Here is a 24016-nt window from a genome sequence, read left to right on the forward strand (position 1 = left end):
ACTCTCACATAGCACACTGCTGAAGGACAGCTGGGGCACATCTATATTTGTTCCATTGCTCATTGCTGGCATCTCCCTATCTGAGCAAAGAGGCAGTCTAGGGTTACAGCAATAAGTCTTCCAACTGCAGTCATAGGAAAGTGGCAGGGAATTGCTTTCGTGTGAATTAACTTTTACTAGGGGAAATAAATGTGAAGTTTGATGCCATCTGAGCTATCAGAAGAATTTATGACAACTTAAGATAGAAGGCAAGTTTTTAGGTAGTAACATTCTTTGTTATGTGTTTTTGATAACTGATGATCATGGACTTAAACATTCTTCACTGTAATTCTATCTGTGCCTGTAAACTGAGCAATCATCTGAAAGTCTTATTTAGGCAGCAGGGTTCCAGACAAGCTTAATTATGTTCATTTTAATTTCTGTAATTTAATTTCATTTTGGTAGGAAAAATACTTGTTAATTCACTTTTCTAGTTAGTAGTAGCTTCTAAAGCAAGCCTTATTGATATAATTATGGGGGGGAAAGTCTTTGCGGGAGCCAGACAACATTTTCTGGTATGTGTTAAGACCTTTTCTCTGTTTAATATGTTAGAATTTGCATGATTTATTTTATGATCTTTAGCATAAATAGTTTTTCTGCCGAACTGAAGTGTTTTTGTCTATAGAAGATATTGCTAGCTGTGGAATCTACACCCAAGTTTGCAGTGCCAGCAGACAAACATTGAACTTCATTGTGTGTTTTCTTGTATGTCCAGTAGTCTGGACTGATTTCAGTCATTGAAATAAAACCAGAGACTGGGAAGCTTCATAGCAGTTTTCATCAGTTCAAGAAGTTGCTTTCTAATAAGTCACTGACTATGTTGACTTTTTTAACTAAGTAGTCCTCAGGAATATTAGTAAAATATTGATCAAATAAATTTGATAGCAAGTACTGAAAACTGTGAAGACCATAAAAAGAAGCTTAAAAGCAAACCATACGTGAAACATTCTGGAAAAGCTCTGACAACCTTGATGGTTGACTGAGCTCTTGGATTTTTTCTGTGAGAACATTGTTTTAAATCTTTCACATGCTTCGCTGAGGTAGGACTAGATGGAACTATGGGTTCATTAATATTCAGCTGAAATCTTCCCATGAACTTTTTTTATTATAGTAGTAAGTAGCTGGGAAAACAAACCTAAGTAGTTTTGTAGTGTGGTTTCATTAGTGCTGGTGAACAGTAGAGGACTGCAGGGATGTTGCAGTTCTGGCAGCCTTGTCTGAAGTAACATTACTTCATGTGCTTTTGTTACGACAGGATGGTTGGAAAGAGTGTTAAAATTGCCTTTGCACCTTTAATAATGTCCCAAGTGCATCACCTTTATCAGACAGTTTTGCATTTCACATCCATGTGATCTTTTCACAGAATGGACAAAGTGTGCAAGCTTCAGGTGAGAGCAAAGTTCTCTCAGTTCAGGAGTCACTGACCTGCCTTGCTTCCTACTTACTGAATGCTTTATAATGGAGATCACTACCAATCTTTTTTTTTTTTTTTAGCTTTATTTATGTTAAAATCTGTTTTTACAGCACCTGAGAATGGCTAAAGGGCAGTATTTTCTCCTGTTTTATAGAAAGGACCTGAGACCTGGACTGAGAATAATGTTAAAAGAAAACTCAAATTTCAGTTTCAAGAATGGCAACTTGAAAAATCCAAAACAGGATTTTTCAGGTCATTTACTACTGAGTTATATGGCATCAGTGATCATAAGAGAGGGTACCTTACAGCAGCTGAAGGGTGAGCAGACTTCCAACCAGGCCATCTCCAATTGCACAGAGCAGCACTAGGTGCACCTGAGGCACAGTTGCAGTGTAGGGCTGAGAACAGGACTACGCCATAGTTTGGAAATCAGATCTCAGGGGCAGAGATGAGCCACTCAGAAAACACAAGGTGTACACGAAAGGCAGCTTTGTGATGTGTTTTGCACAGGGGCAAGAAAAAACAAGCTTCCTGTGGCTTCACTTGGGAAGTGAAGCTATTGGCTTTGGTCTTTCCCATGCCTGTCTCCAGGCCCAAAGCAGTCCTCAGCCAAACCTGTTTCATCTATAGAGTTTTAAGCAAGAAAAACTCATGCTTGATATCTAATTATGTAGCTAAGAATCTTTATTTTTTACAGGACTGACAATCATCATCTCAAAAGTTTCACTGAGGGCACCAATGTCATCCAGATCTGGCAGCTCACGGGGGGATGAAACTAGTGACCAGCTACCCAGCTATTCAGCATTCCCACCAATCCCAGAGTCCAGTGAGACCGAGGCTGAAGGCTTGATATTTTATCACATGGATCTTTATGGATCAAAGGAGAGGTTTGATATCTTTCCTGAAGAGCTGTCTAGTCCAGGAGACAGATCTCGGGGAGATACAAGTAGTGAACCTGCACCAAGTAATGAAAATCTTCAGCGCTCGCAAGAAGCTGAATATGACTTGGAAAAGGAGGTTGCAGAGCTGGCTAGGATGTATGGACTTGATGAGGATAGAGAAAAAGAGATTGAGATTCTTGGAGAATGTCTGGAGAGGGAAGAGAGCAGATGGACATCCGCTCGCACAGGAAAAGCAGCATTACAAGGCTCCGTGTATAATGCATCAAAAAGCAGCTCTCCAGTGAAAGATCAAAGTCAAAGCACAAAGCAACAGGGACTTCCTAGTGGGGCTTCTCAAGATGAAGATCAGAGCAAAGCTCAAGCAGAGGATGAGGGTGAGAGCCACATATGGTCCAGAGAGGGGCTTAGCAGCCGTGGCATGTCAGATGAGTGGAGCAGTCAGCCTGCCAGTGAGGAGGAGGAGGTGGCAGCAGATGTTTTTTGTTGTACCTGCAAGATGCCAATCCGAGCTTTTGATAAACTGTTTGGAGAACACAAGGATCATGAGGTCGCTCAGCTGCTCAGTGCTGTGGAGAGTGAAAAGGTAAAAGAGCAATACAGGTGCACTGTGGTGCCTCTAAAACAACATTCAGACATCCTGAGAATCATGTTGTGTGTTTTGGTAGGAGGAGGTTCATAAAAACATGTGCAAGCTGGAAGAGCAGATTGCTCAGATGGAAAACTTTGCCAGTCACTTGGAGGAAATTTTCATCACTGTAGAGGTAAGGCATTTTTTCTTGGGCTGACTTCATTGTACTGGGGTTAGAACAATTATGACAGTCATGGTATTTTGTTAATGAGGTAATTATGGTACCAGAGCACAGTTATCTTGGGGTTTGCCTGAGCTGAGGTACCCAGGAAAACTCATCCTGATGATTTTTTTTTAAAGTGAGCTAGTAAACCCACAGCATTTGCACACACTTGCCTTCAGAAATAAGGTGACCTCACTCAGATTATCTTAGTTTTAATGGTCAATGAGCTGTTTTCTCACTAGTCCATCCAGCGTGTACCCCTCATATTCATTCAGTGTCATTTGCAAAAGTGTCAGGTACAGGCAAACTTGTACCAGCTACATCAAACTGCTTCACTTCAGGAGCTGTGCTTCTGCTTGGCTGATGTCAGCTTGGCCCTGGGGGAAGGGGCACAGCTGGCAGCAAGTCAAAGTGAAGCAGTAACTCAGGACCCCTCCTGTCTTTGCTGCATGAGGCACAGGATATTGGTGGCTGAGCAGTGGGCAGCTGCTGGCAGTAAAGCCCTGCCTGTTCCTTAGATCTCCCTTCCTAGTGCTTTCTTCAGCAGCCAGTGGGGATACCAGCATCAGCTGTCCAGCTCCCACAGTGCATATCCATGGATTCCACTGCATAGCCATGGTTTCTCTCATGGAAGGATGTGCTTGATTGTGTTTGTGGAAACAGTTGAGAGATTATGGCTTGGATGTATCCCTAGTTGTGCTCTCTGGGCTCTAGGTTAGAGACAGCTGCCTTGAATCTGAAACCAAATCCAACACTCTCTTGTGCCTCAGTGGTGGTAAATGATTAGAATAAACCCCTAAACATGCAAATTAGTCAAATTATAGCTTCTGTGTACTGGCATTGTCTCCCTAGCAGGGCCAGTTTTAGGCAGACCCGAGTAAGATCTTTTCTGGCTGAGCTATGGATCAGGCCTGAACCAAGGAACAACCCCTGAATGTCTTGCAGGAAAACTTTGGGAGGCAGGAGCAGAACTTCGAGGTGCATTACAATGATGCTGTGCAAGTGCTTGCTCAGAAGTATGAAGAACAGCTGGAAGCACTGGGGGAAGAGAAGAGGCAGAAGCTGGAAGCTTTATATGAGCAGCTGGTCAGCTGTGGGGAACAACTTGACACCTGCAGGGAGCTGATGGACACAACTCAGGAGCTTTACCTGGAAAATGACAAAGCCAGTTTTATTAAGGTAAACACCTTTCACTGGCGAAGCCCTTTCTGAATGCTGTTTGCTGCTTGCAAACAGTCCCCAGCTGGGGAGGTCCCAAGTGGCTTTATTGCTGGAGAGCATTTGAGGTGCTTGGTCCACAGTACTGTCACTGCTGTCACTTGTCATGGTGGCATTGACATAGTGGGGCAACACAGTAGGACCAGAATGCAGAAACAGCATCATAAGTTAGCAACTTGGGTGCTCAATGATTTTTGCATCTCACTGGGGTTCAGAGAGAAGTTAGCTATTGCTCTAAAAAACTCATCTCAGGAAACTCTGGAAGCATTTAGTGTTCATTGCCTCATACAGGATCAGATTTCTTGCTCTGTTCTGGGCTCACAGCAGGAAGGCTGATGCAACCTGTTTGGAAGATCTCTTTTTCATGCTTATTTTGTTGGCAAGCAGCTGAACAGGAGGCTCCAAACTAAATACATCAGGAGGTTCTGCAAAGTGATGGATGAATTCCACAAGGAGGTGTTGAGAAGTTGTTGTTTTTTTCTTCAGCTATTTTCTTTTAGTAATTTTCCCCAGCTGTTGTTGATTTGTGTTTGTGAAGGATCTGTTGGCCCTTCGGAAAGCTGAGGAAAGATGCAGTCTAGATGGGCAGACACTGCTCATTGCCTGATAGTGGATGTTCTCTTACTGTAAAATCAGCCAAGGTCTTTCCATTTGAATGGGCAGTGGGAGGTGGTTTCATTCTCAGAGCTGGGTGAGAGCCAATTAGCTCATTCTAAGTGCTGCTTTTGGGACAATTTATGTAAGACAGGTCACCACCATGGTGCAGTCTGCCTCTAATGCAGGAAAAGTGTCTTTTCTGTCTTTAACACTCTCTCTTTTTTTCTACAGGCAGCAGTAACCATGGTTGACAGGTAGTATCACAGTTTGGGATTTTGTGTCACATTTCCTCCTGGTAATTGGATGTGTTATTGGAGACATTTCCATGTTCTGGACTCCATTCAGGCACACAAATGTCATCTAAGCTACTAGAGCTAAACCTGAAATACTACATATTTCAATAAACTGCAACAGAAAAAGTTACTCTAAGAAGTTTAACACTTAAAACTAGTTTGGAGCCCATAAAAAAAAAAAAAAAAAAAAAAAAAAAAAAAGCACTAGAGCATGAATAAGTCACTGTTTTCAGCTTAGTTATATGGAAATAATTTCAGTGACTGTGAAACAGGATCTTGAATGAAATACTCTGGATTCAAATCTGCCTAAAACAGCTCCCTAAATAGATCAGCAACATGCTTATGTATGCATTAATAAAGAGGGGTAGAAAGTCAACTGTGGGAGCTCAAAACAGACACTGAAAGACATTGGAGCAGTTGGAAGATATCTGAAGGCACACTAAATCTATTGCAAAATATATACATTTAAACTGAATGAAATAGTTTATGAAAACACTCAATAAATGATACCCCTTTGTTTCAAATTTACATCACCTAGAACCATGAGGTCCTCAATTACTAACAAGAGTCATGAATTCTAAATAATTTCAGTCATGGAGGTGAGAGCTTGCTTCTCACAGAGGGGTGCTGGGGGAACCTCACTCACCTGCCCCGTGGGAGGGAGGTGTGGCATCCAGTTGGTTGTGTCTGCAGGGCACACAAAGGGGGTCCTCAGTCCCATCAGCAGCCACCTCTGCTTGGCACCCTGGAGCAGGGAGCTGATGTATGGCTGTGTGTGTGTGTCTCCAAGCAAAGGGACTGTGAAGGCTGAGCTTTGTACAGCTGCAAAAACATCGTATTGTTAAGGAAACAGCTCTTGCTTTGGACTTTGCTGTTCTTTTCAATAGGTATCACAGAATAGATGCTGTTTTTTTCAATAAGTATCACAGAAAGATATCTCCAAAACTAATGTACTTCCATTTTGACCTTTCTTTTATGTTATCTCCCCCCTACAATTACAGATTGGAAGAATTCTTAAAGAAAGAAGTGGATTTAAAGCTTTCAACACTGCCAGACTTTGAAGAGCGGGTCATAGATTTCTCTGAAGTTGAACAACTAATGAATTCCATTAATGTTATTCCAGGTACTCTTGCTATCTAAACATTATTTCAGACCTATTTGCATTTAATTGAGGATATGTATTCAGCAGAACTCCATTACTTCTTTTAAAGGAGAACTGCAAAGGCAGAATTAGCTTCTCCCTAGTTTTCCCTCTAGATTTTGTTTGCCTATATATTCAGAGACACTGGAAGCTACTTTTTGTTTAATTTTTTTTCATCTTATAAAATTACCAGAACTGTCAAGTTTGGTCTTCTCTGCTTTTGCTGGATCATTTCCTAGAAGACTCACAATGACAAACCCTGTGTGTTGAGGGGTCAGGCATGCTTAGCTGGTGATAACTTGCCTTACCTTGTAGTTGCTTGAGCAGAGTGGAGGATACCAGACTGCTTTACACCTGCACAGCTTCTCTCGTTAACCACATTCCAGTGTCTTTTCCTCTGCTATTTAGCAAATATTTTTTTCCTATGCTTCACAGGAAACACAAACAAATTTCTAATAATTAAAGAAATAAAAATACAATAGGTTTTCACTCTTTTCTAGCATACCATGAATGGTCAGAAAGAACAGTATGCATTTCTTTTTTATGCCCATACATTGTGTTTCCATAAAGCATTTGCTACTTGTTTGCTTGTGCTGCTGACCCCACACTGGACAGCTTTCCCCCATCTTTCCTGGTCCACAGCCTGCAGAGCATGCCAGATGTTGCTCCTACAGGGACATATTAGCTTGTGGGGAACAGCAGCCCTCAGAAGCAGCAGAGGTCATGTTTACAGAGAAGGGTTAGGCTAAGGATTGTGTATTTTGTTGTTCTGATTTTGATTTGAAGCGAGACTGGTTCACACACCAATTATTATCTGCAACTCTGCAGGGTGAGCTCCTGACTTTTCTCCATGTGGGAGGAATTTGACAGTATTCAGTGCCAAGGCTTGTTGCAAACATTTTTATGAGAGGAGAGGTGTTTGACAATGAACAACAGCCTATGCTTATACATTAAAAAACTGACCTGTTTTCCCCTCTGCAGCTCCTTGTGCACCTGTCATCAATCCCCAAGCTCCCAATGCAGCAACTGGCACCTCACTGAGAGTTTGCTGGGGCCTCTTCTCAGATGACACTGTTGAGTGCTACCAGCTGTGCTATAAACGAGTTAGCAATGAGAGGCACAGTGAAGAACCAGCAGGTAAGGAGGCCTGGACTCATGGGGACAACTCAGCACCCTCCTGGCAAAACCAGGTGATTCCAAAGTGCCTCTGGACTTGCTGTGGAAACCAGAGCACTTTCTGTGCACTCTCTCCACCACCAAGACTGTCCCATCTGTCACCACTTTCTCTGCTTCTGGCTTTGTCACCCTTCCCCTACCAGGTCTGCCATACAGCCAGCTGCAGCAGGACCATCCCAGGAGCAAAGACAGGATGAGGCAGCAGCTGGGATAGCAGGGGTGGGAAGGGAATAGTGGATGGAGTCAGGTCTCAGCAGTAGCATTTCCTGTCCTGGAGGATGGGCACTGCATGAGCCTCACATGTGCTGCATCCACTGCAAAGCACAGTACTTCTAGAGAGCAAATCATCACATTGTCTGAAACCCCCACAGTCATTTTACAGTTTATCTCGGTGCTAATAATAGGCTGTAACTCCCCACCACCCACGCACACAAAAGAACCACAGAACCATCCTAAAATGTCCTAGCCTTGTGAAATAACTGCATTTAATAATAATATTATTGCAGAACACTTTACTGAAAACACCCAGTCTGTTCTCCAGCAGCAGTAGAAGCCAGTAGAGTGCCAAGTGCCCGATTCAGAAAGAAAAGCATAACCAGTCTAAAATTTATAAGGTGACAAAGAAGAAATAAGTAGTTAAATAACTTCAGCCCTTGTCCCACTGCTGGGATGAGCTGACCTGGAGTGGGAACATACAGGGTCTTTTTAGAAAAAAATCAGTGACACTTGGGTGACCTTTTTTTCTGGGGGTTTTTTTGTGTGTTTTTTGGTTTGCTTTGTTTTTTTAACCTGAGTAATGTGGCTCCTTCAGAAGCTGATCATTATCTGACTTATGCCTCCTTAGAAGAAGGCATGGTGAAACAGCCTGACAGTTAATCAAAGAGGAAGAAGCACAAGGAGCTCTCTTGAAGCCAGCACCCTAACCTCAACTCCATTACTTGAGGCAGCTTTGGGGAAGAGTGGGTAACTGCATAAAGGCATTCTGATGCTTTGTTATTTTCATTTCAGAGCATACACTCAAAGTCAGAGAGACATACTGCACCATTACTGATCTGTTGCCAAATACACAGTATGAATTTTGGGTCAGTGCTTTAAATGCCTCTGGTACCAGTCCACCAAGTGAGCGAGCAGTTTATGTAACAGGTAAAAAAAAAATATTCATACAGCTACGTGACCTCTGTAGTGAAATTCACAGCTATATCTGAATTTTATGCCAGTAATGCTTTCTGGGAACTCTTTCTTCTGACTTAAGTAGACTGACTGCATGGGAATTTCCTACTTTTATTTGGAGACCTCATAAGGCCAATTCTCCCTGATTTAGAGCAGAAGAAACACAGAGACAAAATAACTTACTTAAATGCAAGCTTGTAGAAGAGCTGGGAATAAAGCTCCAGTCTGCCAGGTGGATGCCAGTCCTCTTTTTATTGGCCTGCAGGTATTTTGTGGACAACTGCAGTTCTGTCAAGCACATTTGGTGAAATCCTGACATCAAATTGAGCAAGTCAGAGTGAGACCTTGAAGCAGTCATTCCAGATGTCTTTGACATCTTCAAGCAGAGATGCAGCTTTATGACAAAGATTAAACCAATGACAGAAAGAAAATGGTTGTGTAATCAGTCTCTGTGTTACTTCTCTTATTAATTCTATTATAAATTCTATATTCTAACTATAGTTAAATTCTCACAGGACCTTTAGAGTTCTGATTAAGTCTTCCAATAGTACTGTTAACCACCCTGCCCACTGCTTATTGTCCATTGGGGAAGCAGTTTTCTTTACTATATATTAGTATACAACTTTGTTCTATTTTTTAAGTCTCCAAAGCATGTTTGTTGCAATCATCTTCAAGTGGAAACTTAGAATTGTTCTTTTGCCTACTTTTTAGCTCCGTCACCCCCTACCATAAAGAGTAAAAACATTCGAAGCTGTGAAAATGCAGCACTGGTGTCCTGGGAGTCTGGAGACCTTAACCCTGTTGATTCCTACACGGTTGAATTGTCCAAGCTGACAGATGAACAAGATGGTGATACTATTACTGAGTGAGTCATTAGTCTACCCAGTCCATGACCATTTCCAGTCATATGGCATCAGATACCACTAAGAAAGGACCCACGACCCTTTGGTTGCATTCACCTTTTAAACATTCCTCTGAGTAAAATTAATTATATACATGTTAGTCAAAAAATGACTACACAGGGTATGGGAAAAGGGAAGAAGCAAATGGAAAAATCTGCATAGTCTGTCACTATCTCTTGCTCCCACTGCTGACAACTGTACAAGGTAAAGTTGTTGATGGGTTACAAGAGAAGCTGATGTAATTTCTTCCATGTTGTTCCGAAAAGTAATCCCAAAGGCCTGCCTTTGTTCTCTACTCTGTAATTTTCCATCCATTTATTTTCTGTAGATCTATTGTTGGTATTCCTAACTGTGAAGTCCTAATTCACCTCCAGCCAAGACAAAGCTATTGCATCTGTGTTAGAGCCCTAAACCTGGGTGGTTCCAGTGAAAAAAGTGAACCTCTCCTGATACACACAACAGGTACTGTACTGCTCAGAACAACTCCAGCAGCCTACTGTAGCAGCTATTATCCCAACAGAAAGATTCCTGCTGGTCTCAGTGGTCCCTGGATCAGGTCCTAATCTCTTACATCTAATTACACACCTGGTAACCTTTTAGGAATGAAAAAAAGACTTTTTGTAACAATAAGGACACTGCCTTAGCTCTGTAATTTAAAATTATTTCTGTCCAGCACACTTGATACTTGAAAGTTACTAATTTCTAAACGTTTTAAAAAACAATATCAACCCAGTGCATCCAGATGTTGCCAGGTACTGACACACTAATGAACAAAGTTGTAGTGTAATTCTACTTGACTTCAGAGATTACCTTGCAATGATGCTGCTGCTGAAAAGCATGGCTGAGACAGTCAGTCAGCTCTTCCAGAGTTGTTTGGATAGCAAAATCTTCCTCTGTATATATCAGAAGATCTCTAGTTTGGGTGGGAAGCTCTGAGGGCTGGTTCCCTTTATCCATCAAGAAAAAGCTTTCAGCTGGAAGCTTAACTGAGATGGCACTATCATCTCTGCTCAGTGCCCCACTAGGCAAGGATTAACCTTCTCTCAAGAGAAGCTGGAAGCCTTTTCCCACTCCCAACCATCTAACCAGAGCTCATTTTAATGACTTAAAGGTACACACCTATTTTCATCTTCACCACTGTAATGGCACTGCAGCTTCACTGCAGCAGCAAACCTCCCACATCACTCTTAGATTAATTCACACCTTATCTGTTTCCCTTCTGCCCTCACCTTCTGTGAGAGACTGGTAAATTGTGTTTGTGCAGCAAGCTGCCCACACACCCATTAATCTGCCAAAGGCCCTGTTTCTGTAAGGAACCTGTCTGCTACACATCAGTGACACCATAGAAAAGACATGGTCATTCTTGAATCCCTGGAGAGGAAGCCAGTCATTGTGTTACCTCTGTGTGTATTTCCACTACTTATATCAAGCTCAATATTTGAGATTGCAAATTCTGCTGGCACAGCATGTGTTTGTTTTCAGCAGCACGTGTCTCTAATTGCCCTGTCATTGTTTGTGTTGTATTTGCATTGAAGTAACTTGCAGTTTGATTACAATGATTTCATTAGGGATTAGCATGGAGAGCTTTACCTTCTAGGAGCCCAAGAGCTGATGCAAATCTATCTGTCAGCTGCAAGCCCTCACCCCCAGCACTGGGAACAACCTTGGATTCTTACTGACTGGGGTGGATACACAAACACCAAAACACCAACTACAAACAGCAGCTGTGAGGCAGGTGGCCACTCATCAAAGTGCAGTGCATCAGACTTGATTTGGGAAGTCTTTGAAGGAAGAGAGGCAGAAGTACTTTTATCCTAGGCTGGCTTAGCTGATTTACCCCTCTGAGGACTGATCTGCTGAGGTGTTGAAGCATGGGGAGTGCTGGCTATGGCACCTTTGTAGAGGTTCCTTCTCTTCAAAGTGAGTCCAGCATTTATTTGGAAGAGTGAGGCCATGGAAAGGCCTTTAAGCCCCCCTTCAAGATTAAAAATAGAACACTTCAGCTCTGAGGAAGATGACTTGAAACCAGACAGCCTGTTGCAGGGAGGACCCTTCATCCATGTATAGCTGCTTCCTGTGCAATACCTGCTGCTTTGAGCCCTTGATGGGCTCAAAACCAGGTTAGGGCCCCTTTTCTGCTTTTCACAAGGTTGGAACTGGCCAGTGTTAAGCTGTAAAACACTAATTTATTTGACAAACTCCAAATGGACAACCCTGCCCCCTGAGTGTCAGTCACAGGTTCCTTTCAGAGCATCTTTTTTGTGGAAGCAAAATGCCCTTGCTGCAAACCCTAATCCTGTAAGAAGTTGCTGGAATTATCCTCAGGCATTCTCCTCTCTTGCAGGCACCTACTTCTGCCTTAATGAGGACACAGCCCATCCCTTACTGGCAGTTCTGGATGATGGATTTACAATTGCATGTGATGAACTGCAAAACCCAGACTGTGATCTGCCTGTCTATGATAACAGCTTTACAAGGTATACAGAATAATTTCAATTTCAACTAATGCATGAGGTTTGTAGCTGTGGTTTTTAGCTGCTTTGCCCACAGCATGCTCCTACCTTGCATTTCACTTCACTAAAAAGGGTTCTGGTACTGTGGCTCTCCTCATCTTCAAGCCAGGCCCCAAGTGAAACCCCAGACTGTGTGTCTGTGTGTAATGTACAGTGTTTTTTGCAGAAGTGACTGTTGTTCTCTTCAGTTTTAGACAACACCAAACATCTTTGCTGGTCCTTTTAAAACATGGATTACTCATTTTTTAGAAAATCAGATTTACTCTAAGGTGTTTGGACTCCTAAGACAACTATTCATTTTGAAATGGTAGCCTTTCCCCACAGTTCCTCTGTTTATCCAGACCCCACAGCTACATTGGGGTTATTGTTCCTGAGCACCTTAACTGAACTCCCTGTAGCCTGCTGCTCCTTTCTGAGAATTTCCAGGGTGGCTTAAACATATTCTCTACAACCTCTCCTTTTGCATGACGTGTGAACTAACTGCCATGAAAATCCAAAACTTTCTAAATTTTCTTCCCATTTAACTCTTCACAGAGCCCAAACCCCCTAGAAATATATTGCAAAAAAATTCAAAACCTGTATAGTCTTAATACAGCACTAGTGTACTAGTGTGAAGATAAAATAAAAAATAGAAAAAAGAAAGAAGGCATAATTATTAGTTTATCTGTTAAGTACAGCAGTGATTCAGCACTTACCTCCAACAGATGAGCAGCTGCTCCTCCTCCTCCTCTCTGCTGGCTGTTGCTCCCTCTCTCCTTCCTCTGCAAGCTGCTGAGGTGATAGTGCTGGTGCTTTGGGCACCTGACATTCTTCTTTGAAAGGGAAGATAAGAGAAGCTCCACAGTTCAAAGCACAGTTGGTGTGTTCTTTGTTTGTTCATTTTTTTAAAGATTTTTTTTTAATAGATGCCAGGAAGGGGCTTTCAGCAGCTCATTGATTTTGTGAGTTTAAATCCCTCTTTCTAGCTGCTCTTGGGAACTTAAGTATCACTTGGAAGTTAATGCAGGTTCCTAAAGAACACTACAGATGCAGCCAGCTGCAATTAAGCACAAACCTGCTTGCACACTGGGCACCTTGCACTGAATTTGAACATGTATGTAAATGCAAAAGCAAATGCTAAGGAGAAGAGAGGGATCTGAATACCTTCGGCTTGCTGAAAGATCCATCTGATACTATTGGGACCTACAGATTTTACTTGCAAGACAGAATAATTCCCTTTGTCTTAAACATGAGAGACTTAGTTTACTGAAATGCATGTTTCCAGGAAGAACCACAGAATCAGCATATAACCAGGACAGGCATCTGCAGACAGAGAATAATACAAGCCCTCACTTTAGTCCCTCCATGGAACTGCAATGTTACTGGAGGGCTCAATAGGAAAGAGCCAGGAGACAGAAGATTATCTTCATTAAAGTCACCATGATAAGCCTAAATGGGATTTCATCACACTTCCACAGGGTGCTTTTATCTTTCACAGAAACAGCCAGAGCTGGCACTTCTCTCATTCTGAACTCTGAGGCTGAGTTTTTGATGCCACTGTGAACTCTCAGAAGTCTCTTTCATGCCAAAATACCATGAAAAAAAAAAAAAAAAAAAAAAAAAAAAAAAAAAAAAAAAAAAAAAGCAGCCCCCAAGCTGCAATGACTAACACTAACACTCATACTACAAGGAAATTACACTGCAAACTCCTCTCTGACGTTTGTGTGATCTCCAAAAGGCTGATGTGCTGAAGCACAGCAGCTCCTATGGTCTGACACAGGTTTTCCTTGGTGGCTTTGCATCTCTCATTATTATGGTAATACTTTGCTCACAGATGTTTACCCATCCATTTTGAATCATTCCTTTTCCACCTCAAGCTGTAGCAGCACTGCCTGAGTCCTGATTTCAGCAGCCTTTAAGGTATTCCCAAGATATCCAAGTGACAGCTGCTGAGGTGGCACAGAGCAGAGCTATCTTGCTCTGCATGCCTGCCCTTACACATCAGGCCCTTTGAATGCAGGGTGCAGCTCTTCCTCAGCATTACCCACAGGCAGACAAGAGTGTCTGCCAGCAACAGCCTTTGCCTTTGTAATTTATGTTAGGTGACCTTACAACAGAAACCTACAATTTGTGCATGACTCCCCATTCAAAACTGATGGTGTGTTTCGAAACCTGGTACCTCCTGTGGATGCAGCAGTAACAGCTAATACAGTGTGTACTTTTCCTGAGGAAAAGCTTGGGTGTAGCCTCACAGGGTTTTTGTTGCCCTCTTAAACTGAGTTAGGGTGTTCCAGAAGCATATGTCATGGGCCCAACTTTCTTGCTTCAGAAGATGTGTTTTTGCAGACTCGTGTCTTCAAAGTGCCCAGCACCCCTGACTTTGAGACTGTGCCTGTAAATGAAACTAAAGGGTCTCTCCATGGTATATTGTCTTTGCCTCTCCACATCCCTTTAAAGAGTCATCTTCTACATGACATCTGTCATAAAGGCTAAGAACCACAGTCTATTGTTAAAACTTTTCATGATCCAGGTGCCTAAGCATATTCCAAGTTCTCCTACTGTGTTCAATTCTTGCTGGTCTTTCCAAACACAGCATGGGCAGCTCTCCCCAGCTGCCCCAGGAGTTACAAGCTGTTACAGTGCTCAATTCCTGATGGTGAGTGACATTTAAAGTCCTGTGATATTTGGGAAAAAATACAAAATCTTTAGCCTTTTTACCCCTGCTATGCTGGGGTTCACCAGAGCACTCTATCAAGTAATGACTTTTCCAGAAAAGCCAGGCAGCACAAGATGCTGTTCTATTCCTGAAAGTGCCCAGGGCATTCACACAAAGCTACCCACAAGTGAAAACCAGAGTGGGTGTCACTACAAAACCTGCAGGTTTTAGGTATGTAGTGTCCAGGTATGTTACAAACCTAAACGATGTAAACAGCAGCAGAGTCCCTGACAAAGCACATATTCCTGTCTGTCTCCAACAGGTGTATTGGGATCCTGGGAAGTCTGATCCCATTTCCAGGAAAGCATTACTGGGAGGTGGAAATTGAGGAAGATACAGAGTACAGGATTGGTGTGGCTTTTGAAAACACTCCAAGACATGGTTATCTGGGGGCAAACAACTCATCCTGGTGCATGAGGCATATCATCACACCATCAAGGTAAGGGCTGTGGAGGCTACAGGGCTCCTACAGGAACACCCCCTACGTGTACAACTGCAGGCTGAGCAGCAGAGTTCCTACTCACAAGGAGCAGACAGATTCTGTATCAAAGCCCAGACCAAGCACTTGACCAGGGCCCTCTGACATTCCCCTGCTGGCACAGTGAACTGGGGTTGGAAGAGTTGGAACTTTTAACCAAATCCTTCTGCATAATGACATTCTCACACTGAAATAGGCAGTCCATCAAACTAATCTGAATAAAATCTGCGTTACGGAAGTTGGCTTTAAAGGCCTTGTTTTAGGAAGACAGAGAATAATAGATCCCTGTAACATAGAAAGTATGGATCTGGCTGAACCCAGCTGTATGCAACTCCTTTGACCTCCCTCCTCCCTATGGAAGCACCTGCCAGCCACACCTGCATGCAGAAATGCCAGCTCCCCTTCTTCCTCTGCTGAACCTGCTGGCCCTGCCCCAGACACCATTATATCAGCATCATTGCCTCCATCTCCCATGTGAGATTTAGGCACCCTGTGAAGCATCCAGGAGCAAGGAAACAAGTCACATCCCTGAGCATTCCCTGCTGCCTCTCTGAATGGCTCCCTGCTTCACCTGCACAAGTTGCCAGGGTGCTGCTGGGTCCCCTTGACCAGGGAGCCTGCACAGCACTTGATGAACAGTCAGAAAACAGGAAAGATGGCAAAGCAGGGGCCCAAACGTGCCTTTCATCTGCCTGCTGGTATGCAGGAGAGGTTTTAGCTGCAGCTCAGTTAGCTGGAGCACTTGCTGGTCTTGGCTCCCCAGCAGCTGCTTAGCCAGAGGCCTTTGCAGTGCTGGCATTTGCCTTCCACAGCACAGAATGCTGCTTAATGAGGGAGACCAAACCCACTACAGCTAATGACTCTGCATCTGCTGCAGGCAAGCTGATTTGATTTCCTTGCTATATTGAGCTAAGAAGTAGACTGAGGTTTGTTCTCATTCTTCTGGGGAAATAAGCATGGACTTGAAAGTGAATAGGAAGCTGGGTCATTGATCAGTTTGAGTCACTGTCATACCCATCTCTGCAGGGAACTTTTCTCAGGTTTGAGTGGTGTGGGGGGAGGAGGTGGCTAGTAAAGAAGCTGGACCTTATGAAACACCAGATAACTCACCTCAGATGATTAGATTTCATTTCTGCTCATAAAGGTACCTGCCCCCATAGAATTCTCACATTTTTGGTTGCAGCATGCTACACTAGGGAGAGCTCTTTGAGTAACTGTTGAAGGAGCTCAGTATTACTTGAACAGTGACTGCACAGGGGAGAGAAGGGCTACCCCCATGACAAAGCTGCTTAGATACAGAGCACCTTCCTGGCCTCCAATAATCCATAGTCCAGGAATCACAATTAAAAGATGTCTCCCTCTAGTAAATGAGAACGAAGACTGGAACTTCCCTATCAATACCACCCTGGCTGAGCAGAAAGATCTTACAGGGAAAGCAGACAGAAATGTCATTTAGAGAGTGAGGCTTGAAAAATTATGTCAAATAGTCTGGAGGATACAAAGGCACAGTGTGAGTCAGGCAGCCTCTGCTCCCTCACTGCTGCTGTCAGGGTGGGTGTGAGCAGTTCCTGTAACTTTGTCAGTAATGAGGGCACAGTACCACAGGCACCAAGTGAGCAGTGAAACAGGGGCTGGAAGGAGAGGACTGAGCCACCTTACCAGCTCCCTCTTTAGCAGTACCTACAGCTACCCAGAAGCAAGGCCAAGGGGATGAAAAGTGTTGTTCTGGGGCAAGTAAGTAGCCTAAGAGCACAGCTGCTTCATGGAAGAAGGGACAACCTGGGGCTAAACCTAGTGGCAAGCAAGCTCCCTCTGACTTCCAAGACACCCACACTGCCCTCTGAGACAGAGATGGAAAGTCCACTGTCACATTCTGACCTCGTCCCTCTCTAAAGGCTTCCTCCCATCTGCTCACAGCCAGGCTGGGGGATGAAACACAGGTTAGACAGGCAGGGCTGTGCAGAGCACAGAGCAGGAGCACAGAGCACACCATGCCTGGGCAAACAGCCATTGCTCAGCAAAGTGGGTGGGATGGGGCACAGAGGAGGCTGTGACTGGAACAGGAAGTGTACCCTAAAACACACCCTGGCACACAAAGTGCTTCCCTTTGAGAGCAGCCCCTGTGCCCTCACATTTTCTGTGTTTCTTGCCTACAGGCACAAGTATGAGTTCCTGCACAGTGGTATGACACCAGACATCAGAATTACTGTCCCCCCCAGAAGGATTGGCATCCTGTTGGATTATGAGAACTGCAGACTTTCATTTTTCAATGCAGACATTGCCCAGCACCTTTACACATTCAATGCAGACTTCCAGCACTACGTCCACCCCTGCTTTGCTTTGGAAACACCCAGTACCCTACAGATCCATAATGGAATTGCAATACCTCCATGGACTGCCCTCCCATAAGACATGTTCAGTAGCTGCCACATCTACATGCAACCTGCACTGAGCAATGCCCTCTTTCAGCATTAACTGCACACTCTCTATAAACCAGTTCTATCCCAAGAAAGAGAGCAGAGCAACCCTGAACCCAAACCAGCTGTCAGGCCTGAGCCCTTTGTACAGTTTCTGTCCTCTTAGGCAGGATCTTAGTGTTGTAGAATGTTGGAGAATATTCCCGAAAAGGTAGGAGGTGTGACCCCTTTGCCGTGCCCAACCCCATGTCTGAGGGGCCAATTAGATCTGCCCATAATTCTGTGCTACCTGCACCAGGGATTTGCTGTGCTACAGGTAAACACTGCGGGTGTCCAATAAAACGTTACATTGTTGTGTGGTGGGGGGGGTGTGGTCACAGAAACACTGTATAAGTGAAAGTTACTGTGCAATAAAGTCGAAGCTTGTTTATCAGCCATATTGGTTGCATTAGTTTTCCCTCACCGTTTTCCAACATCTTAGCAGCAAATCATTATGATCATAAGATCCACCAGCAGTTAGAAATGGACTTCTCTCCCACCCCTTCTCAGCTGACACTGTCACCAAGCAGCAATGGCAGCTGCTCACTCACCCCCCAGTACCCATTTGATTCCTAGAGAACTCCTCTGCTCCAAAGCAATCATTAATTCCACTGTTGTGTCTGTTGAAAAGCAAGAAATCACAAGAAAACCAAGATTAGCAAAAGGCATCATCACTGTACATCTGCTAGACAGAGCTGAAAACACTCCAGCCATGAAGCTCATCTCAGTCAAGTATTCTTGTTGCTACATGAAGTCTGTGATACAAAATAATCAAATGTCTCCTTTGTTAATCAAATGTCTCAATTGTTAGCACCTACCACGCACAGTGAGGCTTCTTGAAATACCTGAGCACATGCTGCAATCTCAAATATTAAAAGATATTTCTACACCATGCCTGTGTTTCTCATTCAGTCAGCAAGGGGGAAAAAAGAAAAAAACCAAAAACCAAATCAAGGCCTTTTGCAGTGCCTGATTGCCCCTGTGGAGGAATCTAAAAAGCACCATTTTCAGCTTGTTCTTTTTAGCCACGCTGACCTCCACCTGCACGTATCCTCCACTCTTAACAAATCTGTTCCTCTCACCACTGGTTCCTCACCCCTGATACTGTGCCACTGAAACTCTGGGCATCCAGCAGGAGCTGAAGTACTCTGGCTCAGCACTTGGCTAAAATGTTCTTGTTTAGGCTCCATTTCCAGACATCAGACAGGCGCTTGTTTAGCTTTAACAACCTTATTTGAGAACATCAAAACTACCTGAATTCAATCAAGACACATTAAGAGAAACTTTTCCACAGATTTATTGCACATTCAGGACAATAATCATTGGTTCGTGTTTCCATTCTAGGGGACAGTCAGGAACAGGCAGCAGTCTCTACAGTACACAGGATCCCAACAAGTAAACAGACCCTGGCAAAGAGATTTGACATAGAACGGGGTCCCAAAAGGTTGTCTGTTCTTCCACAAAGAGCTTAAGTCTACCCAAAACAGGCTTTGCAGAAACCTTAAAACCAGCAGCTATGTCATTAAGGCAGTAATTAGAACCATTGTCTTTTCAAAATCCATTTGTTTTGCCAGCCTCAAAAGCAGATGGGCTCAGTGACACTGAGCTATGCAAGTACAGTGTCCCTTCTACCAGGAACTGAGATTTCCACAGCAGAAGGGGTTGTTATGGACACTTTGTCAGACCTCCTGCAAGCCAGGCCAGAGACTTTCAGTCGCTGTGTCTTGCAGTGAGAGCAGCAACTTCTGTTTACCAGAAAGAGGTGACTCAACCAGCAACCAGTGCAAGGGCAGAAGGTGGCCAGGTGAGCCCTGCTGACATTGGCAAGGCCATACCAGAGAACAGCAGCTGAAGTGCACAGCTCCTCTGCCAGGGAATGAAGTGATTAGATAGTTACACCCAAGTTGTTTTAACACATTGGTTTAGTTTTTTTCTTTTTCTCTTCACTTAAAAGTTGTTTGCCTTGATGCACAGTCCAAATTCTACCCCTCAGAACACTATTTCATTTCTATTTGCCAAAAGCAAGAACCATACTCTTCAGGTAGATATCTGGAAGAGTAAAATAAGTATCAGAGCAGAGGTATAAGGATATTTGAAGCTTCCAACAAAGCCCTGAATGCAGAAAAACTGCTGGTGAACCCACTGATTCTGTAGTGAACAGCCCCCACCACTCCCCACCAACAGCTTTCACCTCAAGTGTTTAAACCATACCCATATCCTGGTGCTGGGTTAAATTCTTCAACTCAGATGACAGAGGAAGTCAATCCAAAATGAAATGCCCTGGGAGTCCCTGAGGCTGCACAACCCTTCTCACAGTACTGCTGCAAGGACAGATTTGCTGAAACAAACACAAAGTGCTCTGACATCCCTGCAGTGGGACTCCACGGGTACCAAACAGCTCCACCATGATGCTGCCACAGCTTGATGAATCTGTTGGAAAACAGTGGCCTGATGGCTGAGTAGGGAGCAGCATCCTCAGCAGTATGACTCTGTGGTCATCATGAAGCATGGCACAGGACAGCTAAGGCAGAAATATCTGAAAACAAATATGCAGTGATTGGCTATAACATGGGACACAATATGGGAAATGAGTTTGTATGTTTAGTAAAAGCTTCACCTGTAACCCAAGCATTCCCTAACTTAGAAATCCCAAACCTGTCACTTAAATATTTATAAAGCAAAGAAAAAGGCATGAACAACCTGAACTTTTAAACACCATCTGTCACTGTAAATTACCTTTATATAAATCTTTGACACAGAAGCCACCACTTCCACTACAGGTCTAATGATCAAACCAGTACAGCATGCAAACTGGAAGTTCACACCAAACTTGTCTTTGTCTCTGTCTACAGAATGTCTGGCTCACTGCTGAACAAGATCATATGAAAGGACAGTAAAACTTAGTTTTCCTTGTCTCTGACAGTGAGTTACCTGCAGCAAGATGAATTTTTCATGGTATCTGTTGGCATTTTTCTTCCTGTTCTTTTTCACTACGTGCATTTACTGGCATACAACAAAATTCACCATCTGTGAAGGACAAGAGCACCTGTCTAAAGCTCTGGTATTGGACACCTGAACCTCACAAGCTGCCCTTGATTTGCAGCAGTGATCTCTGCATCCCTGCACAGCTTGCAGCAGCAGGAACTGCAAAAGGATGGGATACTCCCAAACATACCCCACCCAGCAGTTAACTGGGGACCTAGTGCTGACCAAAGGCCCTTGATCTTGGACGGAATTATGCTCAAATCCCTTTAGGGAGGGCAAAAAAAGATCACTTTCCCCAACTCCCTTCTGTTCCCTCTAGATTTAAAGTATTAGTACACGTTGTTACCACTGGAGGGCATCACACGAAGCCCTTTCATAAGTCTCTGCCGGTTATCAGTCAGGTTTACACCAAAAACATATGGTGAAACTCGTTACCATAATCCTTCATCACGTCCAGCATCCCTCCTCAGTCCTGGAGCTGGGAACAAAGGGAACCCCAGGCCTGTGAGCAGAAACACACAGGTGAGACAATGTCAAAAGCACAACCACAACCACATGTAATACCACAGCCCTTGAAATACAGGTTAGTGTGTTCAAATCAAACCAAACACACCATTTTCTACAGACATCTGACTTTTAACTTGCTTCCTCCTAATTGCCATTAAAACCTTGTAGGCAGATGAAGTAGGTCCCGACTTTCTCTCACAGGCAGGCCTTGTTCTTCCACCATTTAATTTAGGAGGATAGTATCAGTGGAATCAGTATGATGTTACTGGCTCCACTTTCTTAGTCCTCCAGATATATGGAACTCCCACGAAGTCCCCAGAACTGATCATGCTCCCCTGCAGTGCCTAAACGGCTGGAAGCCAAATCCCAATATCTCCCTGCCCTCAAACTCTGCTAAATCTTTTTATCTGCCCACTTCTTTCTTCCAACAGCAAACACTATTACTCATTAGGGACACTGCAAAGGTGAGGCTCTGCTTTTTGATGCTTTCTCTGCTTTACTCATTTCGATCAGGAACGGACACCAATGGCCTCCCCTGACTCCCTGCACAGTCCTGGGCCAGGCCACACCACAACACCGACTTTCTGGGGAATTTTCTCTCCATCTCAGTTTTGCCGATGTGCTCAATCGCCACTATCAATCGAGACTAGGCTGGCCTGGGCCCAGATTACTTAAATCTTTTCCAAGCAGATTTATATTTTAAGCTGTTTTGTTCTGATCCAAGCAAGACGGAGGCCACGAACACGTAAAATGGCGGGAAGGGGCTGCACTTTGTGGCAAAAGGGCCCTTACCCCATCGCCCTAAAGGAGTGGTTTTGGGTTTTTTTTCTGCAGAAGCAAAGCTGTGGCGTAAACACAGCCCAAATAGGCTGCAAGAGCCAGGAGCGGGGTCTCAAACTATTCGATAAAACCGAAGCCAGCGGCAGCCCCTGGGCCCCGAGGCAGGGCCGAGCAGCGCTCACCTGCGGCCTCGGGGAGGCGGAGGCGCCGCGGATTTCCAGAAGGGACGCAGCTCGCAGCGGCAGATCCTGCAAGGAGATCCCCGAGTTATAGAGGCAGCAGCAGGCAGGGAGAGCCGCGCTCACCGAGCGGTTCCTGCTCTGGGAGCGGGAAGGCCGAGGCCTCGCAAGGCTCCTACCGTACCGGGGACTCGGTTCGCCGCGGCTCTGTGGGGCAGGAGGGCGAAACTCCCCATCCCTCACCGTGCGTCCAAGACCCCCTCCCGCCTCACCTCGTGCCGCCGCCATTTCCCGCGGGCGGAGGCTCCGCGTGGTACCGAGTAGAGCCAGGCCCGGCCGGACCGAACCCGAGCCCCCTCTCCGCTCCGCCGGAAAGGCCGCCCAGAGCCGCTTCCTGCCCGGGCGCAGCGTGGGGGGGGGCAGGGAGCGGCGCTTTCTTTGTTTGAATAAACATGGCCTGAGAGCTGGGTGGGCCCTGCTATGGCACTTCCCTTCCGTGCCGCGGTCCGGGATGTGCGGAGAGCGCAGCCTCGGGTGGGGGGAACACAACTCATGTTCTGCCGCGGGTGGGAGCCGCGTTCCGGCGCGGTCCCCGCCAGCCGCTGGTCCCGCGTGGCACCGGGCAGCGCGGTGGCCGCCACACTCCCGGGGGCCGTGGCGGCTGCGGGTTCGGGACGGCACAGAACGCCCGAACCGAGCCGAGCTGACCCTTCGGCCTCAGCGTTTTCCCGAGAAGCGATCGAGCAGTTCACTACCTGACCGCAGGCCGGGCAGCGTTGTCTCTGTCCAGCTCTTGGGAAGCCTCTCGCAGCCTCTCCGTAATGCCACCATCTTGTGCTTACCTTGTCCCTCTCCTTTCATTCCGGTAACAAGTGCTTAATCCTGCAGATTTAAGCATGTGAATAACATCGGGCGATTTCTTTTCCGCCTGAGCCCTGCTCCGGGCACTGCTCTGGCAGAGCTGCAGGAGAGCCACCGGGTTTCCATCCATCCCAAGGGGAAACCTGCCAGAGACCCCAGCCCCACAGTCTGCCCTCATGGACACCCACCTCCCAGGCTGGGATGGGCCAGAAGTAGCAAGTAGAGTCCCTCTATTTGGAGGCATTTCATTGCCAGTTGGATGTACTGAAGTTGTCTCTTCATGTCTGAACGATTTTTTGTATATTCCATCTGCAGCATTGGGAAGAACATGGTTAGGAAATGCCTGGGGCCACCCCAGCACCTCCTGCCCTGTGTTCCCATGCTGGCCTGAAAGGTGCAGCCAGGCTGCTGGAGTAAATCTATTTATTGTGCCTGTGCAGTGGAGAGCTGGGTATATTTCAGAGCATGTATAATAAAACACTTGATGAACACTGAATAGCTTTGTCACTTACAATCTAAGTTTGTAAAGCTTTCTTTTAGCAAGAGTCAGTAACAGCCCTGCTTGCCTTCACTCCTTTGGTGGGGCTTTTCCCTGCTCACATCATGTCTCTTGTGCTGTCTCACCACGCTGACCCAAAGCCTTATGCATGTTTCTCCTTTTCAGGACATGCAGTGCATGGTTACTAGGGCTCAGCTTTTCACAAAACTGCAGGTCTCTTTCTCCTTTGGCCATGCTGCACCCTCAGGTTTCACTTCACTCCTACTTTCTCAGGGCCTTCCAGGTCAGCCAAAGGCAGAAAAAAAGAGTCATGGGAGGGAGTACTGGTTGGTAAGGCTCCATGCAGAGGCAGCTGTCACAGGGACAGGCTGCTGGGCTTCATTAATAACTTTTTATTTTGCACAAGGCAAAGAAATAGCA

General features: G+C 45.0%; 2 protein-coding genes and 1 non-coding gene across 6 annotated transcripts; 1 reads left to right on the forward strand and 2 right to left on the reverse strand.

The window, feature by feature from the left end:
* The first annotated feature begins 84 nt into the window (after positions 1-84).
* FSD2 (fibronectin type III and SPRY domain containing 2) lies at positions 85-18677 on the forward strand. 4 transcript variants are annotated; one of them, XM_071754413.1, is made up of 14 exons: positions 85-558; positions 1295-1427; positions 2151-2938; positions 3021-3116; positions 4092-4325; positions 5193-5215; positions 6256-6377; positions 7377-7532; positions 8580-8714; positions 9453-9606; positions 9972-10105; positions 11988-12120; positions 15114-15290; positions 17486-18677. In XM_071754413.1, the coding sequence occupies exons 3-14, from the start codon at positions 2192-2194 to the stop codon at positions 17736-17738; spliced, it is 2364 nt and encodes a 787-aa protein (XP_071610514.1). In that variant the 5' UTR covers positions 85-558; positions 1295-1427; positions 2151-2191; the 3' UTR covers positions 17739-18677. The 4 variants fall into 4 exon arrangements, with proteins under 4 accessions (XP_071610514.1, XP_071610512.1, XP_071610515.1 ...); XM_071754411.1 differs by lacking the exon at positions 1295-1427 and having other exon boundaries at positions 85-554; XM_071754414.1 differs by lacking the exon at positions 1295-1427 and having other exon boundaries at positions 85-260.
* Positions 18678-19066: 389 nt separating this feature from the next.
* LOC139801234 (uncharacterized) lies at positions 19067-23427 on the reverse strand. The gene is made up of 6 exons (XM_071755268.1): positions 23350-23427; positions 22509-23090; positions 22240-22305; positions 21206-21272; positions 20717-20812; positions 19067-20321 (listed from the first exon to the last, which is right to left on the reverse strand). Exons 1-4 carry the CDS (start codon positions 23425-23427, stop codon positions 21237-21239), a joined length of 762 nt encoding a protein of 253 aa, XP_071611369.1. The 3' UTR covers positions 19067-20321; positions 20717-20812; positions 21206-21236.
* Positions 21438-21568, reverse strand: LOC139801306 (small Cajal body-specific RNA 15). Its single transcript, XR_011728144.1, has one exon. It is a non-coding gene; the product is annotated as a small Cajal body-specific RNA 15 (non-coding RNA).
* Positions 23428-24016: the final 589 nt, after the last annotated feature.

The sequence above is a fragment of the Heliangelus exortis genome, chromosome 11 (assembly GCF_036169615.1).
Source record: "Heliangelus exortis chromosome 11, bHelExo1.hap1, whole genome shotgun sequence".
NCBI classification, from domain to species: domain Eukaryota; kingdom Metazoa; phylum Chordata; class Aves; order Apodiformes; family Trochilidae; genus Heliangelus; species Heliangelus exortis.